This window comes from Dipodomys spectabilis, unplaced genomic scaffold, assembly GCF_019054845.1.
Source record: "Dipodomys spectabilis isolate Male_0828 unplaced genomic scaffold, ASM1905484v1 ptg000783l, whole genome shotgun sequence".
NCBI lineage: Eukaryota > Metazoa > Chordata > Mammalia > Rodentia > Heteromyidae > Dipodomys > Dipodomys spectabilis.
In genome coordinates, this window is record NW_024871460.1 from 13,307,423 (window position 1) to 13,332,191 (window position 24,769).

At 35.7% G+C, this 24,769-nt stretch overlaps 1 protein-coding gene across 1 annotated transcript in view; it reads right to left on the bottom strand.

The window, feature by feature from the left end:
- Pkhd1l1 (PKHD1 like 1) overlaps positions 1 to 24,769 on the bottom strand; it is a 137,698-nt gene that overhangs the window by 63,833 nt on the left and 49,096 nt on the right. Inside the window, 19 exon segments of the mRNA XM_042672936.1 lie at positions 911 to 1,085; positions 3,628 to 3,777; positions 4,451 to 4,699; positions 7,560 to 7,623; positions 7,625 to 8,196; positions 8,199 to 8,544; positions 9,311 to 9,537; positions 10,533 to 10,703; positions 11,425 to 11,613; positions 12,252 to 12,356; positions 12,743 to 12,885; positions 14,849 to 15,044; positions 15,988 to 16,120; positions 17,813 to 17,934; positions 19,344 to 19,508; positions 20,735 to 20,845; positions 23,001 to 23,106; positions 23,314 to 23,436; positions 24,196 to 24,350. Of these exon segments, the coding sequence (XP_042528870.1) occupies positions 911 to 1,085; positions 3,628 to 3,777; positions 4,451 to 4,699; positions 7,560 to 7,623; positions 7,625 to 8,196; positions 8,199 to 8,544; positions 9,311 to 9,537; positions 10,533 to 10,703; positions 11,425 to 11,613; positions 12,252 to 12,356; positions 12,743 to 12,885; positions 14,849 to 15,044; positions 15,988 to 16,120; positions 17,813 to 17,934; positions 19,344 to 19,508; positions 20,735 to 20,845; positions 23,001 to 23,106; positions 23,314 to 23,436; positions 24,196 to 24,350 (3,502 nt within the window).

Sequence of the window (24,769 nt, forward strand, 5' to 3'; positions counted from 1 at the left end):
GGAAAACAAAGCATTTCTGTGCTTTTCAAATCCCACAGCATGAATTGAATCCCTGTTTTCACTTATGTTGTTACAAAAGGAATGATCCTTACAAAAGGATTGCCCTACAGTCTATCAAAGTGCAGAGCCACACATTTTTTCAGTGTTAGGACTTGGAAATATTTGCTTGGAATAAGGAGATTAAGAAGTGAGGAATAGAATTGTACAAACAAGCAAATATTCTACTCTTCAAGGAAATACTGCCTGGGTTCAAGTTATTCTTTATTGGTCTCAAAATAGGAAGCATTATGTGAGTCTCTCAAGGATTATGTTGTCATCACGGTATTTTCATTGCTTTCACAGGCCTTAAGACTCTAGTCTTTCATTGCACATTAACTGCAATTAAAGTGTGAGTCATAATAAGTACTAGAGGAATTAAGGTTACCTTATAAGATCTGATGTTTCAAGTCAGCCTTGCCCACTTGAAGAATGATTATAGGGTAGTACAGAAAATTTGATCTGCGTAATGGGGGAAAGTAAGAAAAAGCCTGGCCAGTTAGAGTGGGATAGATTAAAGAAATGTGTCATGACTCAATGAATGAGGTTAGAGATGAGCTGGGAGGGGAAAATATAACACAGTGTGATTTCTGTGATGTTATTTACAAGGATTTCGAGCAAATGACTTGATTTCTTTCATTTTAGTAACTTAACCATACAATGGGATTAAAAACACCTAGATGGTAAGATAGAAAGTTTCTGTGGACAGGAAGATACCTGGTACAAAGAAAGTACACAAAAAATGTTAGCTATTAGTATTAAACATAGCTGAACACAGAAGGTCCACTCAGGTTATCAGTCAAGGTATTGACCAAGAAGAAGATGTACAGATCTAACCTGGACACCTATTGATACTTGTGTGTGGGGACAGTACCTGAACCCTGATCCCATGACTGTCAGTCTGGTGCCTCCTGCTGTGCTGCCTCTTCTGGGAAACACTTCAGTGATGAGTGGAGTCACTGACATTGAGTATATGAACAGAGTTGAGGACGGCGACGAATCTTGCCCATTGACCACTCTCACTTCACAGGCTTGCTCAGGTCCTGGGCCTAGGAGAAAAGATGAGAACTGTCCAGATGAGGAGAGTTCTTCCAGTAAGCCCTGATTCATTTCCAAATCCTCTGAATGCTTTTTTAAAATAATATCCTCATTTTCCTACAATAACACTGATTTATTTGTATTTGAATAGCAGTAGACAAAACCACAAAGTTCACCCACTTCCAAATCAAGAGGGGGAAAAAAGTTTCTCCTTTAGAGTCTACCATTGACAACAGCTGTGCAAACCTGCCTACTCCTTTTTCAGTCCTACAAGATTCAATTATCTAAATTAAAGCAGGAAAAGTGAAAGATGTGCAAAGACAGGGGCACTAAGAATGGAAGATAGGAGAGAAAAGCTACAGAAACCCATGTAAAGATAGAAAAGGAAGACAGAGCCTGTCTTAAGACTGGCTCTAGAAACACTGCTAAATCTTAACCACATTGCTACATGTTTATTTGTTGGTTTTGTTTTTCTGTTTTGGGGGGTTTTTTGGTCCGGTCATGGGGCCTGAACTCTGGGCCTGGGTGCTGTCCCTCAGCTCTTCAGCTCAAGGCTAGTGCTCTACCACTTGAGCCACAGTAGCACTTCTAGCTTTTTCTGCTTATGTGGTGCTGAGGAATCGAACCCAGGGCCTTATGCATGCAAGGCAAGCACTCTACCACTGAGCCACCTTCCCAGCCCTTGTTGTTGTTGCAGACCAGGATACAAACACTAGGATTGAATAATAAATCATTTTTTCAGCATCACTTGTTTAAAATGCCTTACAAAGTAAGTGGTAAAATTGAATCAGAAACTCCTCAGAACTGCAATTCTTAATTCCTAAATAAAAATAAATTAGAGTAATGGTATGTGATACCATCTTTTTTTGTGTGTGAAAATACTGTACAGAGGGGTTACAATTACGTGGGCAAGATAATGAGTACATTTCTTATCAAGCATTGATGCCTCCTCCTTTGTTTCCCCTTCCCAGCCCTTCCCATCTCCACCCCACCTTTTCTCCTCACCCTCCACACCAAAGTTGTAAAGTTCATTTTCAACATAACGACTTGTACATCTCATTGTTGCAATGGGTCCACCTGTATCCCTATTTAAACATTTTTTTTTGCCCTTCCCCTCCACAAATTATACCAATATCAAATACAGTGAAAACAGGGGTTAAACCATGGGGGAGGGACATACAAAGCAACAAAGAAATATCTTGTAAATATGTTAGAAACAATAGCAAGAAAGAAAAACCATTTAAGTCCTTACCTTGGGGTTCATTTTGCCTAACATCAACTTATAAGACCGTTTCTGCTTGTCTCAGACATATATGAGTTATTGAAAATAAGGGAAACCATGGGACCTTTGGGCCTGGCTTACTTCACTTAATCTAATTTTTTCCAAGTCTTTCCATTTCCTAACAAATGGGACAATGTCATTCTTTCTGATGGAGGCATAGAATTCCATTGTGTATATATACCACATTTTCTTGATCCATTCATCCACTGAGGAGCATCTGGGTTGGTTCCATATCTTAGCTATGGTAAATAATGCTGCAATAAACATAGTTGTGCTACTGGGGCTGGGAAGGTGGCTCAGTGGTAGAGCGCTTGCCTTGCATGCATTAGGCCCTGGGTTCGATTCTTCAGCACCACATAAGCAAAAAGAAAAAAGCTGGAAGTGGCACTGTGGCTCAAGTGATAGAGTGCTAGCCTTGAGCTGAAGAGCTGAGGGACAGCACCCAGGCCCAGAGTTCAGGCCCCATGACCAGACCCCCCTCCCCCCCAAAAAAAACATAGTTGTGCTGGTAGCTCTAGTATGGTCTTGTTTGTAATCATTTGGGTAAATGCCCAAAGGTGGGATTGCTGGGTCATAGGAAAGCTCTATTCTTTTTTGTTTGTTTTTGTTTTTGTTTTATTTTTGGGGGAGGGGGTCTGGTGGTGGGGCCTGAACTCTGGGCCTGGGCGCTGTCCCTCAGCTCTTCAGCTCAAGGCTAGCGCTCTACCACTTGAGCCATAGCACCACTTCGGCTTTTTTCTTTTTGCTTATGTGGTACCGGGGAATCAAACCCAGGGCCTCATACATGCAAGGCAAGTGCTCTACCACTGAGCCACCTTCCCAGCCCAGGAAAGCTCTATTCTTAAGACATACTTACCTCCTAATAATCCTGCAAAGTATGCCATTAAAAATATCAATAATTTTATAAAATTACTGGAGTTTGAACACAGGGTCTCACAATTGCTCAGTGGGCACTCTGCTACATGAGCCACCCTGACTTCAAAGGAAATCAAATACTCTAGTAAGAACTGAAGACATGTTTTTGTTTTTGTTTTAAATATAGGATGCCTAATAGGCTAAGAGCACATCAATTGATATCATAAATTAAAATTTTTCAAAGACTTGTAAGCTTAGAAAATAAAGGTTCTGAATACATAGTTTAAAATCAGAACAGTTATAAAAGTGATTCAGTTATTTCAATTAACCTAGCAACTTGAAAGGAAAAATTCAGACTATAATCTTTATAATATTAATCATATACCAAAGGCTGTCATCCTTTTCTTAAAGCTTACCTTTATTAGGCGGAATCTCACAGAATAGTGCAGTGGAATTCGATCTCAGTCTGTCAATCACACATTCCAAGCCACAGACCAATAAAATTGAATTTTGTGGATTAAACCCAGTGCCTCTGACAGTCATGGTTTGGCCACCACCAAAGCTCCCTAGTATAGATAAACACAGAGGAAAAGCTAAGTAAATACGAATTGTTACATACTTGCTTCACTGTATTTAAAACTCGGATATGGAAGTTATTTAAATAAAAAGTTTCATAAATATGAGTCCCTTATATTATTGATAAAACAGAACTTTTTTCAGTTATAGTATTTAAAAATCTTCAATGAGTAGATGTCACAGCTGGTAATTTGTACAAACTGTTTCTAGGAACTAAACTTTCATGTAAAAGAGATATCCCATAATTTCAAATTAATCAGAATGAAATCACTATTTTAACTGAGGGCACTGGTTATATTTTCTTAAGGTTTTTAACCATCAAAATAATTCTCAACTAGAAAAAATACTTTTTTGCATATAAGTAGGATTTTTGATTATATATAAGCTTGATGTTTTAAATAGAATATATTTTGAATACATTGTATAATACTAAGAGAAGTCTAAGTCCTTAGCCTAATATTTTGAGTGATTACCTAATACTATTGCATGCATATATATGTGTGTATATATATATAAAATGTGTATATATATAAAATGTGTGTTGTATATATATAATGTGTGTATATATATAATGTGTGTATGTATATATATATATATATATATATATATATATATATATATATATATATATATATATATATGTTCCTGTGTGCTTGTGACTACCTTGTCTTGGATGAATGTTTTGGATCTGCAGAGGATACTCAAATACAACAGTGGAGACGGCAGACCCTCTTGTCTTATGATGCATCATCACAGGGAAAACGCCTCCCTCATGAGCTCCCACAAGGCACTGTAGAACAGTGTCATTGACCATGGTCACATTACACTGAACGTCATTTATCATCACTGAAATTTCTGAGATATCAGTACCAAAGTTGGATCCAGTGATCTCAATTTCAGTTCCTGGGGGACCTTAAAAACGAAACAAAATCAAGCAGAAAAGATCAGATAAAGTTGATGTTAGGGAAATGAACCCTAAGATATGTATCCAAATGTTTTTTTTTTCTTTCATGCGATTGTTTCTAACACATTTATAAGATTATTTCTTTGTTGTTTTGTATGTCCCTCCCCCATGGTATAACCTCTGCTTTCACTGTATTTGATGTTGGTATAATTTGTGGAGGGGAAGGGGAAAAACAAATCGTTTAAATAGGGATACAGGTGGACCCATTGCAACAATGAGAAGTACAAGTCGTTATTTTGAAAACGAACTTTACAACGTTGGTGCGGGGGGGGGGGGGGGGGGGGGGGGGGGGGGGGGGGGGGGGGAGGGATTGAGGGAATGGGGGGGGGGGGGGATGGGAAGGGGAAACAAAGGAGGAGGCAGCAATGCTCCATAAGAAATGTACTCATTATCTTACCCATGTAATTGTAACCCTTCCGTACAGTATTTTCACATTAAAAAAATAAATAAAATAAAAAAATGAAACAAAAATACATAATATAATGAAAGGTCAATGTTTGTTCATGTGTTTAAAGACATACCTCTTTAATTCTGTTTTTAAAAAGTTGTGTCAGTGTTTTAATACCAGAATGACTACTAATACATATGCTGTGCCATATACTTTCGCTACAATATACCTTGTAGTTTAGTGTTTATTAACTACAAATGACGCATCTTAATATTCATTATTTTTCAGTCCTTCCATCCATTCTACTGAGTTGAATTTACTATTTTAGTTTGAGAAGACAGGAGAAGGGAAAATAGGTAGACTAAGGAAGTATGAGTGTCTGCGCAGCTGTGGTAAGTTGGAGTGCATTTTGAAGATCAGTTGGGTCACTTTTTATTCTCTGCACTTTTCTTCCCTGATATGAGAAATTATTTATGTAAATGGAGTGTAGTTTTTCTTAATTCGCCTAGCCTATAGTTTTAAATTATTTCAACTTGATGAACAAATCATGTTATATAATTAGGTATAAGATAGGAAATAAAGAAAAGAAAGGAAAGATTATGCTTCATGTGGACACTGAGATTTGAATGAATATACACAGAAAGGAGTTCAATCTGTTTTTGCCCTTGTTTCTTTTTTTGACAAATGTACACTGAGAGCATAAATGAGGAAATGTTCACAGGTCATCCAAATAACTACATTTCAGATGAATAAATAATCTCCAACTGGTTACAAATACAAATATCCAAGTACTGTCTTTATTTTGATTTAACTAAGAATACCATGGATTACCAAAGTGAGGATTACCAAAATATAAATCCCTGTGTTTATGAATCATTATCATAAAACTATAAATGTTAATGAAATATTTCATATTAGGAATACTATAAGGTAATAAGTTATTCTGTAAATCTTAAAATAATGATTTTGTTTTCATTTTGCTTTTTATAGCGGAGAGGTATTTTTTAAGTGTGATCTATAGCCTTTCCCTTTAGGAAGTTAAACAGCGTGGATCTCATTTGATTACCAATCTCTTATACTTTACATAGATTATATTCAAAGAGAGAGATAGAGAAATGCCTCCTAGAAACAAGGAGCAGATGCTGTCAATTGCAATGACTTCAAATATGTGGATTTATCATTTCTATGTGTCACTGTGGCTCATTTGGTAGAGTGCTAGCCTTGAGCTGAAGAGACAGCACCCAGGCCCAGAGTTCAAGCCCCACTACCGACAAAAAAAAAAAAAAAGAAGAGCAGAGCATCTCCTAAGGGAATACGTGTCATCTTTGCGGAAGTGGCACTGTGGCTCATTTGGTAGAGTGCTAGCCTTGAGCTGAAGAGCTGAGGGACAGCACCCAGGCCCAGAATTTAGGCCCCATGACTGACAAAAAAGAAAAGAAAAAAAGCAGTGTAGTCATTTCTATTGTTAACATCTGTTTGTAAGGCAATAGAATTGATGTATTAAAGAAAAAAATTAATAATAAACTTATTAAAGTTAGGTAATATATCTTATCTAAACCTAATACATTTCCCAGTGATATAAACTAAACATTTTAACATCTAACATTTCAAGAATTCTTTATTCAATGTTCCATTCTAAATTACCATGTATACATGAATTAATTTCTCAAATTTTATGCAATATATATAAATATATGAAACCAATATTTAAGAAGAAAAATATAAATTCGTGTCCAGCACATCACCATTAGAAAGGAAAAGAACCAAAGACTGGAACCTGAGCATCAAGGACACTGCAATACAGTTGTCTTTCCAGAATTCACTAGGTACACAGTAGGCATTCCAAGAGCTAGAAGAGGATCAGAAACAGTGCAGTACAATAGCAAAAGACCAAGAGGTCATTTAATATATGCTTAGCTTAGGAAAATGTGTCACACTGAATCATTCAGTAAATATTATTTTATAATTTCTCTATCTAAATTATTCCCCTTAAAAGATTTCCACTGTACTAACAATAATCATCCTGAAATTCAGGCAAATAAAATACTCTGAATAATTCTCAGTGTTAGTAAGAAGGACTAGTTGTGAATTCCAATAGCTGTTTCTTGTGGCATGGCAACTTTAAGGATTGTCCACTTTGATTCATAAATATCCTAGCATTTATTCCTCATTTGAAATTAAGGTCAGGTTAAGTTGATGGAGATTTTTACACCTAAATCAGAGCTGCAATTTGTTTAAACATTTTATCCCAAGATTGTGTGAAAAATCAGCACTAACTTAAATCTCATGTATTAATAGAGTTAAGTAGGACTGTTTAAAAACACATCAACATTATTATGATTATTGTTAACGCTATAGTAATAAATGCTACTGTTACTACAGCATCAAGAAGATAAACAAGACAGCCTGTAGTGAGGTACCTCTATTTGGGATGATTCCTCTGAGCAATGGAGTATCCTCTGAGGTGTATGCGAATGGCAAAGGGTGGGTAGATGACTGTATTAACCCAGATCTTCAGATTGGCCACTCCAGCTTCCCCAGCTGGTGTCTTGCAGTAGATCTGACTGGAATTGACAAATAGAATTTGACAAGGGTCTTCACCAACCGTGACTGTAGTGTTGCCAGGATAGAAGCCGTTCCCTGTGATCAGCAGAGCAGTTCCACCACCCATGCTGCCAGAAGCTGGTGAAACAGATGCCACCGCAGGGCTGCTGATGGTCCCGGTGCCTAGAGCCAGACCTTTACTTCTCACCACCACGCTGAGAGAATGAAGTCCAGCTGGGAGAGCCGTCAGAAGAACAGTGAGGTTCTTCTCAGTAACATCAACTACTCTGAACTGTTGATTTCCTATGAAAACAGAAATCTCCTCCAAAACTGTCCCAAAACCTTTTCCTTCAACAAGGACTTTTGCAGAACCTACGATCGAGTCTGGGAAGACTCCTGTTATATAAGGAGTGAGGCTTTCTAAATATGAGAAACTGCAGGTCCCCTGACATCGAGCAGGCTCTCCATGTATTAGAACATCTACATGCACACTTTGTTCAGAAGCCGGGGTGATTCACATTCAATGGCTGTATAGTTCACAGTTAGAACTTTACATGGAAAACGCCCCATAAAGACTTCTACACCTTCGGAAGAACCTGTGAATCCAGAGCCGTATATAGTTACTCTTGTCATTCCTGTAGTTGATCCTTCATTTGGCAACACCGTGTCAATATTTGGCAAAAGCACAAATCGCCTATCAAATTCATTGAACAGTGTGTTGATAGCAGTGCCCAGATTGTAGACAATCAAAGTGACAAGTTCTCTGATGCCAACATCCATGGAATTTTGAGGGTCAATATGGCAAATAATAGAAGTGTTATTACTTTCTTTTACAATACAGGGGTAGCTACCAATTGTAACCTGAAAATAAAAAGAATAGAAAATAAGGAAACACATTGCTCTGCATGAACTTAATGTTTCTATTAGCAACAAGTATAATTTTAAGAAGCTAATTCTGTGAAACCTGTTTTATTCATAAAATTAATTTTGAGATTTAAGATGTATTTTGAATTGATTTTAATGCTAATTATGACTGTGCACACATATTCATAACACCATTCTTCACAACAGGCCATCAGTGAAGACAACCCTAATGTCTATCAGCTGATGACTGGACAAAATATGCTATACCATTCAATAGACTATCATTCAGCTATAAAAAGAAATGAAGTATCGACATCTGGATGAACTTTAAGAGCTTTATAACAAGTGCAAATAGTAGGTCACAAGGAATTACAAGCTGTATAATTACACTTGTAAGCAATGATGTCCAGAAAAAGCAAATCTATAGGGATGGAAAGTAGATTAGTTTGGGGAGAGTGATGTAATTAGGCATGATGCCTAAGTGTTTAGAGGTTTCTTTGTGGGGATAACAGAAATGTTCTCAAATTGGCTGCAGTAATTGGTGCACAGTTAGGTGAATTAGATAAATGGAAACACACACTCATATAGACACATAATGCATATATATTACTGTTAAGTTAGTTATATGTTTTAAATGTATGGATTGTATGACATGCAATTTACATCTCAACAAACTGATGAAAATTAAACTATGAGGTTATAGTAAAAATACCTTCCCTTTATTGAGTATATAGAACTTCACGAAAGATCTTTACAATCTTACCTTATTAGCACATGTGAGATTACTGAAGCCATGTCCAATAATGGTTATCAGTTCATTTGCTGTTCCTGAGGAAGGAGTAATGTTACTTATACATGGTGACATACAACTTGAAAGCTCAAAGAGCAATCTACTGGAATTTTCAGCCATGGTATTATTCAGGCCACACAGAGGATCTGTTGCTAAGCAGCCTGCCACAGAGCTTCCCAAGTGCAAGTTCTCAGGTTCTCCTTTAGACAAAAGAAAATCCTGTAAGTCATAGACAATATTCTAAAACATGAACTATGTTCAGAAATCATTACTCTTCCTTTTGGTGAGAGCAACTTCAAATTCTGCAAGAATGTCTCAGAAACACAGGGACATAAAAGAAAAAACTTGAACAAAAGACAAGAATAAATGTAAACTATGTTTATTGCAGCATTATTTACCATAGCTAAGACATGGAACCAACCCAGATGCCCCTCAGTAGATGAATGGATCAAGAAGATGTGGTATATATACACAATGGAATTCTATGCCTCCATCAGAAAGAATGACATTGCCCCATTTGTTAGGAAATGGAAAGGCTTGGAAAAAATTATATTAAGTGAAGTAAGCCAGGCCCAAAGAAACATAGGTCCCATGGTTTCCCTTATTTGCAATATCTAGTATAGGTATGAGTCAAGCGGAAAAAGTCAAATAATGTGATGTTAGGAAAACGAAACCTCAAATATGTATTTTAATGTTTTTGTTTCTTTCATGCATGTGTTTCTAACGCATTTATAAGATTATCTCTTTGTTGCTTTGTATGTCCCTCCCCCACAGTGTAACCCCCGCTTTCAGTATATTTGATGTCAGTATAACATGTGGAGGAGATGGGGACAAACAAGTCGTTTAAGGATTCAGGTGGACCTGTTGCAACAATGAGAAGTATAAACTTACTTTATTTTTCTATTTGCCCCTGGCCAGAATCCCATAGAGAAATAAAGCAGTAACCTCAACTAGCATTTAATATAGTTGGAGCACATCTAGAGTGTCGGGATCTTTGCACAAGCAATCTCATTTGGGAGATGGGCAGAAAGAACTTACTGCCATCTTGATTTTACAGAATCAATTCCAGACTCAGAGCAGCCCAAACCTATTCAAAGTCCTATGGCAGTGAGTTTCATAATGGTTAGACCCTGTAATCTGATGCCTGCTCCTGGGAGATCACCTGAGTAAAAGTTTCCATCCTCACCTATTTTACCTTGAGCATATGTGGCTTCCATGCCACCCACAAATAGCTGCAGGGGAAGGTGCCTGGTTTCAGCTGGTAAAACGTTAATGACTCCTTGGAGAGAAATAGAGTGTGACTCCTCAATATACCCACTGCTATAATAATGGGTTCCAGGAGAAGTAAACCGGTAAGAAAATGAACCTGTCACAAAATAAGATTGTATAAACACAAGCAGTTAATGCATCTTTGAAATGGGGGCTGTGGTGGAATGGCAATTTAAATGTGCATGTAGATGGCAAGTGTCTTATTTTTCATGTATTTGATAGGTCAACAAGAAGTAGCAAGGAAATGAGTCACTAGGTATAAAAGAGTTATCTTGTGCAATGAAATTACAGTTCAGGGAGACAAGATTCAAAGATGTAGCATTCATTGTTTTTCGGTGTTTTTTTGTTTTGTTTTTAGAAAACCATGACTAATCTGAAACAGCTGACCAAACTTTAGAGAAAAGCTCAATATATGAAAATTGAAAAATAAATATGTACAGGAAAAAGGCACACTTTCACTGAGCTCTCTTACAAGAAATATTGATTTTATAACTGATTCTAATCAATATAATGCAACCATTTGCAATCAGATTGATATGATTAAAACAAATTCTTATTTCTATTATATTGTGCTGTATAGTTTTTCATTGGTTACTTATCATGGAATCAATAAATGTGTACCTGGCATTAGAACTTATTTCAAAATATACCAAATAGTCATTTTTTAACATTTTAAGTAAAGTCATAAATGTCAGATAAATCATTTTGTGAATTTGTATATATTATTTGCTTAAACATCTTTTAAGTCTAAAGAAAGTGTCTTTGTATTACAGCTAGGAAAAGGATACGGTGCCAAAGCCAATATAGTAGATACATACCTGATTGAGATTTTTGCCTTCCATTAGTAAATCCTTTGCCATCATAAATTACACTTCCAGGACTAGAGACTGAGAAAACTCTGTATCCTATTCCCTTGAGAAATGGATGTGCTTGCCAATACCAAATCACCGTGTCTCCCACAGACACATTTAAGACTGATGGTGACCAGGCATAACCGAATCCATGTTCTAGATGAAAAATAGAACCATATATTTATAAGAAGAATGAGTAGATTATTTAGTAATTAAGTTGAAAACACCCTGAAGTTTTTATAGCTACTAGGGAAAAGAACTTTAAAGTAATATTTTATTGAAATTTTAAGCCAAAATAAACAAGAGTAATAGCAAAATAATGAGAAGATAAAGTAGTAATACCATGACCAAAAGACAATTTTAAAAATACTCAATGAATCAGCTGCTGAGAGATATTACATGGAATATTTTTAAGGGCTCTGATAATTACTTAGACATAGAAATTTTCTGAAAAAAATTCTGAAGCAAATAGATATGCAAATATATGGATATACATAAGAACATAATTTTAACTTGCTTATTCATTTAGAAAACCATGAAACTACAGTACTGTAGTAACACACCAAATGACAATATTTAAGCATGGACCTCATAAAATCTCCCCTTCTAAACTCAAATTTACCACTGAATCACTTCATATATTATTCCTTTGTAAAGTGATGGTGTTAGCAAATTATAAAAGAAATCATGACATGGATCCCCTGAATAATTTGAAGCGTAAAATAAATAAAACCCAAATTAATTCCAGGACAAAGGGTTTTCCTTGTTCACAATATGTGAATGTTGATTGGTACCTAAATTATCCCCATTGTTGGTAATTCTGAATACGTTCCCTGTTGAATGGAGAGTACACCTTATGATACTTTCTGATGATGATGTAACATTACAAGGGAAAGTACCTAGAATGAACAAAAAAGGAAAAAGAAAGCATTATCTCAAATACTACAAAGATGAAATATGATTGCTAATAGTCAAGTCCCTTCCCACCCCCAAAAAATCTCTATATTCCATGGTCTTTGATGGTAATCATGTTTGAATACTGATTATTTTCAGAATAATCCTCTACCTCTTTTTAAGTACTCAATATACATTAAACATAAAATAACAGTTAGAAAATGAAAGCTTCCATTTTCTAAATTCCTTCAGTCAAATATATTTCACCCCTCTTTATACTAATAGAAAAATGTTTTAGTGACTTCAGGTATTTATATAATAACTCAGTAGCACATTCTTTAAGCTGAAAGGAAAACGTTTAACATCTCTCCTGGGGGAATGAAGCTCTTACCTAAAAGGACAGTATTCTCAGTTGGTATTGTGCTGAACCCAAAACCCTTTACAGTAATTTCTGTCCCACCATACAAGGAACCTCTCTGTGGAAACATGTGAGTCACTTCCAAAATATACTGAATTGAAGCATTTGACTTGTCTCTGAGAAAGAAGAAAGAATAGGTTTTTTTTCCCTCATGAATTTCTTTTCCATAGGTTGGTAGTTCTGAACTCTTGCTAGGCTATGACTACCTGAGGAAATTTATGTAAGTAGGGTAGAACATCTGGTAATTGGCAACCTCAATTTGGTTTGGCAGGAATATAGTAATTATTCTGAAGATTAGAATTGTGGAAATCTGCCAGGTGCCAGTGGCTCACGCCTGTAATCCTAGCTATTCAGGAGGCTGAGATCTGAGGATAGCGATTCAAAGCCAGCCCCAGCAGGAAAGGCCAGAAAACTGGAAGTGGCGCTGTGGATCAAGTGGTAGAGTGCTAGCCTTGAGCTGAAGAGCTGAAGGACACCAGAGTTCAAGCCCCATGATCAAAAAAAAATGTGGAAATCTGATAGCAGAAGGGTGTGAGATAACAGATCTTAAAATAATTTGGAAAATACAGGAAATGAGGTCACAAGAAATACAAGAAATCCTTCAAAATGTTCTCTCTTTCCATTAGAGTGAAATATAAAGGCAGTTTTATCTGTAAACAATAACAAAATCCACACATATTATGTAATTAATTATGGAAGTATTATGTGAGTAATTAGGTAAGGAATTTCCCTTCCCACTATTTCAAGAAAAGGAGTTTTAACTCATTTTTCATTGTTACTGACAATACCCCTAATAAGAAGCCTTTAACATGTACAATGTCAAGCAGGCTAACGCCCACATTCTGGGTCCTGCCCTAACAACTCAGGCAGAAAGATTCTAAGGAGTTCACCTTCATTAAACTCCCTCAGCATAACTGAATTGAAACCTCTATAACTATTAGCTAAATACACATTTTCACTAGGGCAACTTTGCACATGGTATCAAATCAAAGCAGAAAGCTCTTCCAGCACTCTTCTAGCCCCAGTGTACCTGGAAGGAAATACAGGCCTGAGGGTATGGTTGCTCCTTCATCACCTGTGAAGTTTCTCTCAGCTTTTGTCATCTTTCTAATCCCTATATTTCAGTTTTCTCCTTTTCTAGGTATTCCAAGCCAGTAACTCCCTCATATATGAACTAAAATTTAACCTTTAATCAATAGTTAGAGGGAAGAAAATACTAAATCTCTCCAGAAACACAACTGGAGGAAGATTCTCTCCATCCTTCCTTTTTATTTATTTTTTAATCCATGTGAAGTACTTCTTTTAAAAATGTTTATTATCTTTAAGTAGTTGTACAAAGGAGATGCCATCTGGCAAAGCAGTTTATGAATTAATGCATCTTGATCAGTGCTTTCCCCTTCACCCTTCTCACCCCATTTTGACCCACCCCTTCCCTTAGTTTTTTATAACCTTGTGGTATATACCATGAGTTCCTGACTATGTTATCCTCTCCTTTGTCCCGTCATTCATCTACTCCCCATGCTTTCTCTTAGATGGGCAGCTCCTACCCATTTCTTGATCTAATTGTCATATTTTCACAGAATTCTGTTCCTTGAGGATATTAGCTTCCTCTATTATATACTCTTATAACTTGTGCTAGCTCTTACTCATTGTATTTTTCCCATTTATAACTGTTACAGTACTGCTGTAACTCTTTGTTTGAATCTTTCTCTCTGACAAAACTGTGAGCATCATTTTTGCAAAAGACAGATCCCTCTTAATGCCTACTTCAAATCTAGCATTAACAAGTATATGCCTTCTAGAAACTACTTGCTAAATATTTCCTGAACTAATAAAAATTGTGTGACTTGTGCACAAATCTAGCTGCAGAGAAAATTGTATAGTCTAATATGAATGATATTGGTCTCAAACTGAAGTCTCATATTGTATTCTATGAGATTTTCTCAAATATTTTACGAATGGAGATGTAGAAAAGGTAAAGAAAGCAATAAATAGAAGTCCATGACTATTTCTTTTCCTAGCTCAACTATTAGCCACACGTGTTCCACAATTCTATGGAATTTGTGTTCATCATCATACCTTGTTGATGCAAAACCCCAGGTTCTGACTTCAACATAAATGTCATGTTTTCCAGGAGGCAACAAGGGCAAACGGCATTGAATACCTGTGACATTCCAGCTAAGAATCTGGCAGGTTTTTCCTCCAACATGTACCACCATGTTTTGTGCAAGTTCATTGCCAAAGTTATAACCCTTAATTGTTAAGTTGACGTCTCCTGTGTTTTAAAAGAAGAAAAAGCAGAGAAAAGTTAAATTTAATATCATTTAATATCCAATGTGAAACTGGCATATTAAGTCAATCAACTAATTTCACTGAATTTAGAAAAATCCAAAAACTTTTCAAAGCATAGTGAAAAACTGACAGACTGCTGGTTATCATGTAGAGATAAAAATTCTTTTTTGTTTCACAGGGGAGAAAATGACAATAAAGTACTGTGTGTGTGTGTGTGTGTGTGTGTGTGTATGTGTGTGTGTGTGTGTGTGTGTGTGTGTGTGTGTTAGGGCTTGAATTCAGGGTTTAGTTGCTACCCTTGAGCTTCTTTGCTCAAGGCTAGCAGTCTACTACTTGAATCACAGCTGGACTTCTAGTTTTGTGTGTGTGTGTTTGTGTGTGTGTGTGTGTGTGTGTGTGTGTGTGTTTAATTGGAGATAAAGGCTGGGTTTGAAAGGTGATTCTGAGATCTCAGCCTCCTAAATACCTAGGATTTCAGGTGTGAGTTGCCAGCCACTCAATCATATTTTTCTCTATATCGCACATAATCAAGAAAAATTATAAATACATGTTTTTAAAAGGAAAACTAACGTAGGGCTCTTTTCACTTTAAGAAACAAACTATAAAAAAAAAGAAACAAGGGGCTGGGAAGGTGGCTCAGTGGTAGAGCGCTTGCCTTGCATGCCTGAGGCCCTGAGTTCGATTCCTCAGCACCACATAAGCAAAAAGAAAAAAGCCGGAAGTGGCACTGTGGCTCAAGTGGTAGAGAGCTAGCCTTGAGCTGAAGAGCTGAGGGACAGCGCCTAGGCCCAGAGTTCAGGCCCCACGACTGGACCCCCCCCCCCCCAAAAGAAACAAACTATAAGAGAATCAGTCGGGGGGGGCACTTTCTGGAAGTGATTTCCATCAATATGTTAAGTGACTCATCTTACGGAAGAGTTTCTTACCTAAAATTGTTCGTACTTTTGGATTAAAATCAGTTATAACTGGAGTCTGTAAGCAACTGTAACTAAAAACATCCTTTGCTGTAGCTTGAATTCCATTGGTAGTAACTGAAATATCAACTGTACCCTCAGTTCTCTGAAATAAGCAGAGAAATAATGCAATTAAAAAACATTAAATACTTAGAAATTCAATAGCTGAAAAGAAATAGTTATTTAAAAATAAGTTTTTGAAGATGTTTTGTTTCCATCTTGATTAAAATTAATTTTCACATATTTAAAAAGTTGTGATGTCAAATATTGGTTACATATATGAAGTCTCAAAATAAAGGTATTATGGTTTTGTAGGTGCTGTATTCAATTTAAATGCCTCTGTATTATTGGAGGCTGAGGGTTTCATAAGGTGGCTTAGATGCTCAAGACAATGGTTCTCTAGTTGATAAGGATTAAGATGCTGCAACTTTCCTGGTTTGAAATAGACTCAACTATAACTATTATTCTTTTTCATTCACAACTCATATCATTAGCTGATCTAGTGTCATTATTTAAGACTAAACATTTAGACTCCGAAAACAATGATCCATGCTTTCGCTAATACAGGGTCTGCAATTCGTTGATTAAGAAAAACTTGTCACCATCCCTTGATATTTCTTTAATGCACATTTGGTGTTTAACTGTATGTCACAATTTCAACAAGTTTCAGTTTGTCATATTCACTAGATTCTCACCACTCAGTCCAATAACAACTAAAATTTGTTTTTTCCTCCTTCACAACTACATAACACATCTACTTATTCTGATATATTTTGGGGTTTTGATGGTAGTGACTAAATGTATTAGCATTTTGTACATAACAAGCAAATCAGAGTATATATATTTATATATACATGCACTAAACACTGTTGGAAATGAATTTTACAACTTTGGGGGAAGGAAAGTTGAGCAGGGAGGGACAGAGAGAGAAAAAAGAAAGAGGGGTAGACTCTGTTCAAAAGCAAATATACTCACTACTTATGTAACTGTAACCCATCTATATATCACCTTTACAATAGAATAAAATTTAAAATATATATTTACATCAAAATATTTGGTCTTAAAATACGCGATATCATGGAGAATTTCACATGGGTGTTTTTTGTCAATAAACTGAAACAGCAAATATTTTAAAAACTCCTTTCTCAAAACAAAAAAGTTCTAAATTCACTTTCTTGAATTTTTTAGAACATTTAGTGGTACTTTTTTTTGGGGGGGGGGGTCTGGTGGTGGGGCCTGAACTCTGGGCCTGGGCGCTGTCCCTCAGCTCTTCAGCTCAAGGCTAGCTCTCTACCACTTGAGCCACAGCTCCACTTCTGGCTTTTTTCTTTTTGCTTATGTGGTGCTGAGGAATCGAACCCAGAGCCTCAAGCATGCAAGGCAAGCGCTCTACCACTGAGCCACCTTTCCAGCCCCACTTTTTTTGTTTTTATCATTGTTATTTTGTTTTTATCATCCTTACTTGCTAATAAGGCCATCACTTTTGTAGGGAACTGCTTCCAACACTCCCTCTCCCTTGTATTTTGTCTTTACTTTGTATCTATTATTTCAAGTGGAGTGCATTGCTTAATACATAATAGTCTGTCTTCTTTTGGAATTTTAAGGATCTACAAGATAGGGTATAATACTACATCTTTGGATCTTAGAAAGTTGTTGAAAAAGTAATTCTGGAAGGTCATAATAAAATCACTGCCATTTCTAGGACATTTGTCACTTACTTAACCCTCTTCCCGGGTGATGCACTTGAATTCATAGGATTTAAGACTTAGGGAAAAATGACCAAAATCAGAGGCCTTACCTTCGGTGTTCTGCAGGTTATCCTATTCGTATCCCCTTCAATCACTTTGCAGGTTTCATTTCCAACTAACACCTCTGAACTTTCACTAAAGCCAAATCCAGATATAGTCAGTAGAGTGCCACCTTTATAAGGAAAACAAAGAGAAAATTTAGTAGGGGCTGAGAAGATGGCTCAGTGGTAGAGCGCTTGCCTTGCATGCATGAGGCCCTGGGTTCGATTCCTCAGCACCACATAAGCAAAAACAAAAAAAAAAGCTGGAAGTGGTGCTGTGGCTCAAGTGGTAGAGCACTAGCCTTGAGCTGAAGAGCTGAGGGACAGCGCCCAGGCCCAGAGTTCAGGCCCCACGACCGGACCCAAAAAAAAATCAAGAAGAACATATATTCAATACTAGGATGCCAAAGTCAAATGCAGTGACAACAGGGTATAAGCCATAGGGAGAAAACACAAAAGAAAACGAATGAGAACAACAAAGTGGTGAAACAAAGGACAAAGGGGGAACCCATGCAACAGCGAGACTCAAGATAACATGTTGGAAATGATCTGTACAACTTGGGGAGGGAGGATTGGAGAGGTAGAGAAAGAAGGAGAAAAATGAGGGAAGAGGTAACAAGTTAGAAAAGAAATATAATCACTAGCTTATTTATGTAACTGTACCCCCTCTGTACATCACCTTAACAATAACATTTTTAAAAATTCAAGAAGTAGATTCTTGATGTGTACAATTAAACCACATGCCTAAATCTGAACTTTGTAGCTTGGAACCACAAAGAAGTGGTTCACAGAAATAATACAGATTTGCCACCCAAGTTTCTTTGGGGCATTATTAGCAGCAACTCCTATTTCCTGTGGTGCCTTCTTCATCCTGAGAAAAAATTATTGTGTTTCTATTCACTCAACCATTCCATGGGGATGAAGTAAATATGAATACTTTTACCAAATCCTAAATTTAGAACCTCCAAGTAAAAAGAAAACAGAGAAAACTCGAATAAACTAAAAATAAAGAATCTTTTAGAAACCCAAAGCATCAAAAGCACAAAATGCAAAACTAAGAATAGCTTAAAATAAAGGGAGGAGAATAGAGCACAAAGGAAATGAAGCAAGATAAGAAAAAGCATTGTGTTATATCCATCCTCTTCATCAGCTTTCCTTTGCCTGATTGGTTTCCAGAACTTTTTCTGGGTCAAGTTGCTCCGTTGAGATTATGGTTACAAATGGAGCAGCTGGTAAGCAGAATAATAACCAATAAATCTTATCTTGACATAATTAATGAGCTTGTTATAGAAACATGTAATAATGGATGAAATTAATTCAATAACCAAAGACGTAAATATAAGCAGTCACTCTGACTTGTGCTTCAGAAGAAACAGAATTGGTCAGCCATTTAAGCTCTATGTCTTCTGAAAGGCAAATCCTTTTGTTCTATATGAGGGAGATTTGTGTTCTCTCCCTTTTCCCTGTCAGAAACAGGGCATTAGAAACTGAAACATAGAAATGTAACCAATTTTCTCTGTTGAGAACTATTAACTATTACCTGCCAGACTTCCTGAATCAGGCCAAATGTGTGAGATCTGGCTTTGATAGATGAAGTAGAATCCTTCACCTTCTGCATGTTGTGCCAGACCTGCATCAGCTATGGACACAATCACTGGTACACGTCCAGCACTTCCATTCCGAATCTGGCATGTGATCTCATTTTCTTGTGATAAAGAAAGAAGAAAATGATAGAGAAATTGTATTTTTTAGATAAAAATCACTAAAAATTTATGTTTGTAATTATTAATCTTGGCCTTCACTTTGAGGCCCCAAGAAAGAAAACTGCTCATGGGAAAGGGGAAATCTTGAAGGCTAGGAAAACCTTTGTGAACTACCTGCTGCTATGAATCAGATACTCCCAGGAAAGAGGTAAACTGACGATGAAGGCAAAGTAAACAATCTCTGATGTTATGTGTTCAATAAGGCCCCTTGTCATCATTTTCAAAATCTTAATATACAATACAAATCTTAATTTGTAATTAGGACTTATATTAATCTAAGTATTTTGTGCAACATATATTCAAGATTGAGTAAAATAACAGGTGTTATCAGCAAAGATAATAGACAACAAAATAAAAACATTTATTTTATTTAGAATAGTTTGTATACACCAATAATATAGGCACAATATTGACTATTGGACTGCAAGAATACATAGAAAATTGAGGAAATTTAAAACAATAGAAATTACTTGGACACTGTGTTTTCTTATACAATTCTAATATGTTTCAATTAAGGAAAAGACCTAGTATTATAGAAGATAACTTTCAGAGAAATAAATGCCTGAGTTTCAAGAAGGTCAAAACATCTTTAAATTCTGAATCACTTGAGAGAAATTCTATTGGATTAGACGTTAAGGAAATGCCAAACCTTCTTGCCACATGACTTATGTACTATTGTCAAAATGTGGGTAGAGGAGCTGGGGATAAATGGCAGAGCACATACCTAGTATTAAACCAGCAGTACAAGAAAAAGTGGGCATTGGATTAACATGTGGAAATATCACTGTGTCTCAGATAAACACTAGTATAACTAGTACCTTGTGGAACCACTTTGGAGACAGACAGACAGACAGACATGGAGAGATAGAGAAATGTACAGAGAGATAGAAACAGAAACAGATAGAGACTACAAAATTCAACTGTCATGGGATAAGGATGTGTGACATTTTAGGGAAATAAAATAATTAGTTTGTGGTTATCAAACTTTAACATCTAAAGCACTCTCAAGACCAGATTTCCAATTTCATGACTTCACAGGGTATAATATAGGATAATTATATTTGTGATATTGCTCTTTGAGAAGCAGTATTACAGCAGTAATACTGCAGCAATGCTGCTCTTTTCCATTTCTTTTGGAGAAAAACAATTAGACTGTAAAAGGACTCACCATTCACAGAAAGAATAGAGCAACACGTGGGTCCAACAGAGACTGATACAGCTGAGCTAGGAGAAAACCCAGAGCCTAAGATGGTCAAAATGGTGCTTTCTTCAAAGGAGCCTGAAAGAGGTACATTTAAATAACAATATTAAAATGAGAAAATTAGATTCTATTGCTTCCAAATCATTTATTTCTCAGAGAATATATGGCTACCAATAAAATATATAAACATTAAGATTATGGGTAAGCCAGGAGGAAAAAGACATGGCATTTTTTCCATTGAATTACCATTTTGCTTAATAGTTTCAATCTATGTGTAGGTGGAAATTATTAAAAAGAATTTACCTAATTGGAAAAAAAATGGAATGAGATAAAAGAATTATTTTTCTTAAAACAAAATTACGCAGATACTTCTGTACGATAATTTAGCATACGACAGAATAGCAATCACAAATATGTGAGGAAAGGATAAATCACACTATAAGTAATGTGGTATTTCTCACTTGAAAATAAAATGAGAATCTTGTGACTAGAAAGTTATACATCCTATAATGCTTGTGATACACTACACTTATTCCTGTTGGCCCAACATCATAAACTTAATATTTTTCAGTTCATTCTTTTTTATGGTTTTTATTTTGGAAAATACAGTACAGAAGGGTTACAGTTACGTGAGCAAGGTACTGAGTACATTTTTTATCAAGCATTGTTGCCTCCTCCTTTGTTTTTCCCCTACCATCCCTTCCTTCCCACCTCCACAATTACACTTCCCTCCTTCCCCGCCCCACCTAAATTGTAAAGTTTGTTTTTCAACATAGTGTCTTCTACATCTCATTGTTGCAATGGGTTAACCTGTACCCCTACTTAAACATTTTGTTTTTTCCCTTCCCCTCCCTCAAAAGTGTCCAGGTCCAAATGACAAATGCTATATATGGTCACTTAACACATATGACACCACTCATTATTATAAAGTCCATATGAATTTAAATATCTGAGAATGAAAAGCTAGCAGTAGGTATTTTATAAATAAATAAAGTCAGGTATCTTAATGACTTAAGATTGAGATAGATTTCTGTTTTGTTTATTTGCTTGCTTGTTTATCACAATTGTTATCACAATTGCCTCTGGGTAGCTGTGTGGAAACTAGGACAAGTGATGATCCTTAAGGAGGACTTTAACTGTTCCTATAACATTTTCTCTCTTAGAATGATGATTAGAGATAATATATAACAATATGTTAAGAAGTGTGAAATGTCATTAAAGAGAAAAATATTTTATAGCATTTTTACATGCTTCAGTACTTTAAAATTTTGATCATAATGATGAGGGTAAATTACATTCTTAATTATCTTCTATAAGAAATAATCTTTAATACGTGCATATGAAAATGGCAAATTCAAGAATAAATGCAAAAATAAAGATATCAAAGGACTAGAATAAAATATTCATGAATTTTTTCTCTTGAAATTACTGACCTCATGTAACATGAATTCTCTCAAAGTTAATATAATTGCTATGAAAATTCTGAAAATATATTCTTTTAACAAGAACAGAGACTAATTTTAAGATTCACTGCTTTGGGAGCTGGTCAGGAGGCTGATATAAAATTAGCAGATGAAGATTTCTATTAACAATCAAGTCTAGATATTATATTATCTGACTGAAAAATTACAGTCCTTTTCCTCATATTTATTTCAATTCTCAAAAGCACATAAAAACTATGCTCATACTTTTTGAAGCAATTACATATGATGCAGTTTCTAGACTAGACTGAGTTCTTGGTAAATTTCTTAGTCTAAGATTGATTACTCTATTCTTTTATTAAGCCACAGCTCTCTTATTACTAGCCTTTTAATAATAACTCCCTGAAACTGTTTGTATATGATGAAAGATTATAATTAAAACTCTCACTAGACAAGTAGAACAAAAATAACTCAAATTCATACTGAAATTTCAGAGGCTAATTATACCGGTTGAAAACAGAGAATAGAAAGATTAATGCCTCTTCTACTACAAATGCTATACTTCAGTACTTTAGCTTTATAGGCAATAGCTTTATTTTCAAATAAATAATGCCTGCCCTTTCCATAGCTTAATTTGATACTTATTTCACTATATGGAACAGTCTGTTTGATTTGATGACACTAGCATGCATATATATATTTGATTTGATGACACTAGCATGCATATATATATATATATATATATATAATCAGAGTTTGCATTATGCTTCTTATTTTTTATTCATATTACGAGCTAAAAATTAAGAAGTTACCTTGGGAAGGTCTTGTAGCCAAAACTAAGGGAGTAGTCATGGGATCCCATGTAAACCCACAGTCACCCGAACATTTGGCTGGAATTCCATTGACATAGACTTCAACCTTAAAGTAAAGAAGCAGAGCTAGTGAAAGAGCATAGAAGTAAAACAGTTCGGCAATATAGAATATAGAATTATGAACATTTAAAAATACAGATGACATCCCTGGAATTACCAACTTAATTTCCAGGAGAAGTAGAATAGAGTCAATCATCTGTTGATGCAAATATTCACAAGTCAACTCATATGTTTTACCTGGTTTTTTACATACCTGAGGTTGTTGACTGGGTACATGAAGAAGATCCCCAAGTATGTGTTGTCTCAATAAGCCACCTTCCTTTATCTTTGCAACTGTGATATTTGCTTTTACTCCAGTAATGTTGGAATCATTAATCTATTTTCACACAAAATTATTTTTACTAGAACAGCTATGGTAATATAACCACACAAATTTTGCTTTTAAGATTTAAGTATGGATCAATGAAAATAAAAGCCAAAAGATATATAAATATAAACCATTTTAGTCACTTTTTTAAAAGAAGACTTTCAAAAAAGGCTTTCAAACAATTAAAAATGGTTGCAGTATTAAGCATTGCATTAAAACATGAATAAAATGTCTAAAATTAACTTGAATTTTTACAATTAATGAAATCTATGGAAAATAAATTCACTGAATTTAATGTTCATAAAATGTTCTTGTTTTTTCTAGTATGACCACTTTGAAATTTATTTTGAATAATTGAAAAATTTGTTTTCTTTTTCCGAGAGTCAACTTTCCTGTTCAGCACTTTTCATTCCTCACTACTATGCTTTTCCATCCATTCCAAGAATTGTACTTTTTTCCAGTGGTAAAAATGAAACCAAATCAAGTCCTTGTGCATAATTTGGATTTATGAGACTTGACCCAGCCTGTATTCTTCCTGATACTTTTGGGATTCTTCAAACACATTCTTGAACTTTTTTCATGTGACACAGAAAATAATGTATCAACAACCACTACTTTCTAATCAAGAGAACACCTGACCAACTTTATCTGTTATGATATAAGTCCAGAGTTTTCATTTTAAAAATATATCGTCTTTTTTGAATGAGGCAGAATGTAAATAAGCAAGCATAAAGAAGAAAGGGAAAGCCAAACCAAAAATGAGGGAACCTGTAGGAGATTCTGCTTTCCGCATGTGCTTCTCCATTTGATATTCCAAGTGTACCCAGCGCAGGTTCCCTCTCGGGTAACAGAGACTCTCCCCACTTCTTTCAGGCTCTGGAGAGCAAACTGCAAATCTGCAGCTGACACTGCAGCAGGGATGCCTGAATCACAGACGGAGGGCAAACAACAGGGGCAAAATTCATTCACCAGATTTCATCTCTGGGCACTGAGCATTATCCTTATAAGCAATACAGCTTCCTCCAATACAGTAAAAATGAATGAAATTGGTAGCTTTTTTACACTGATTGATAAATATTGCTGGGAGACAAATTATGTGAGTGATGTCCATCAAAGCATGGCCTTAGCTCACATACTTTTATTATCAGCTCACTTTGTAGATAATCTTTAAGTCATAAATATAAAAGAGAGTCTTTAGGGAATAAAAGCTTTTATACCTGGTGAGGGAATAAATAAAATATGCAAATGCCATTTGCTCTGGATAATCTAGTTTGGTGATGCTGACATAATTTCAAGTATATAAATTAGGGAGAGAAATACTACCAGAAATAAGTAAACCAAA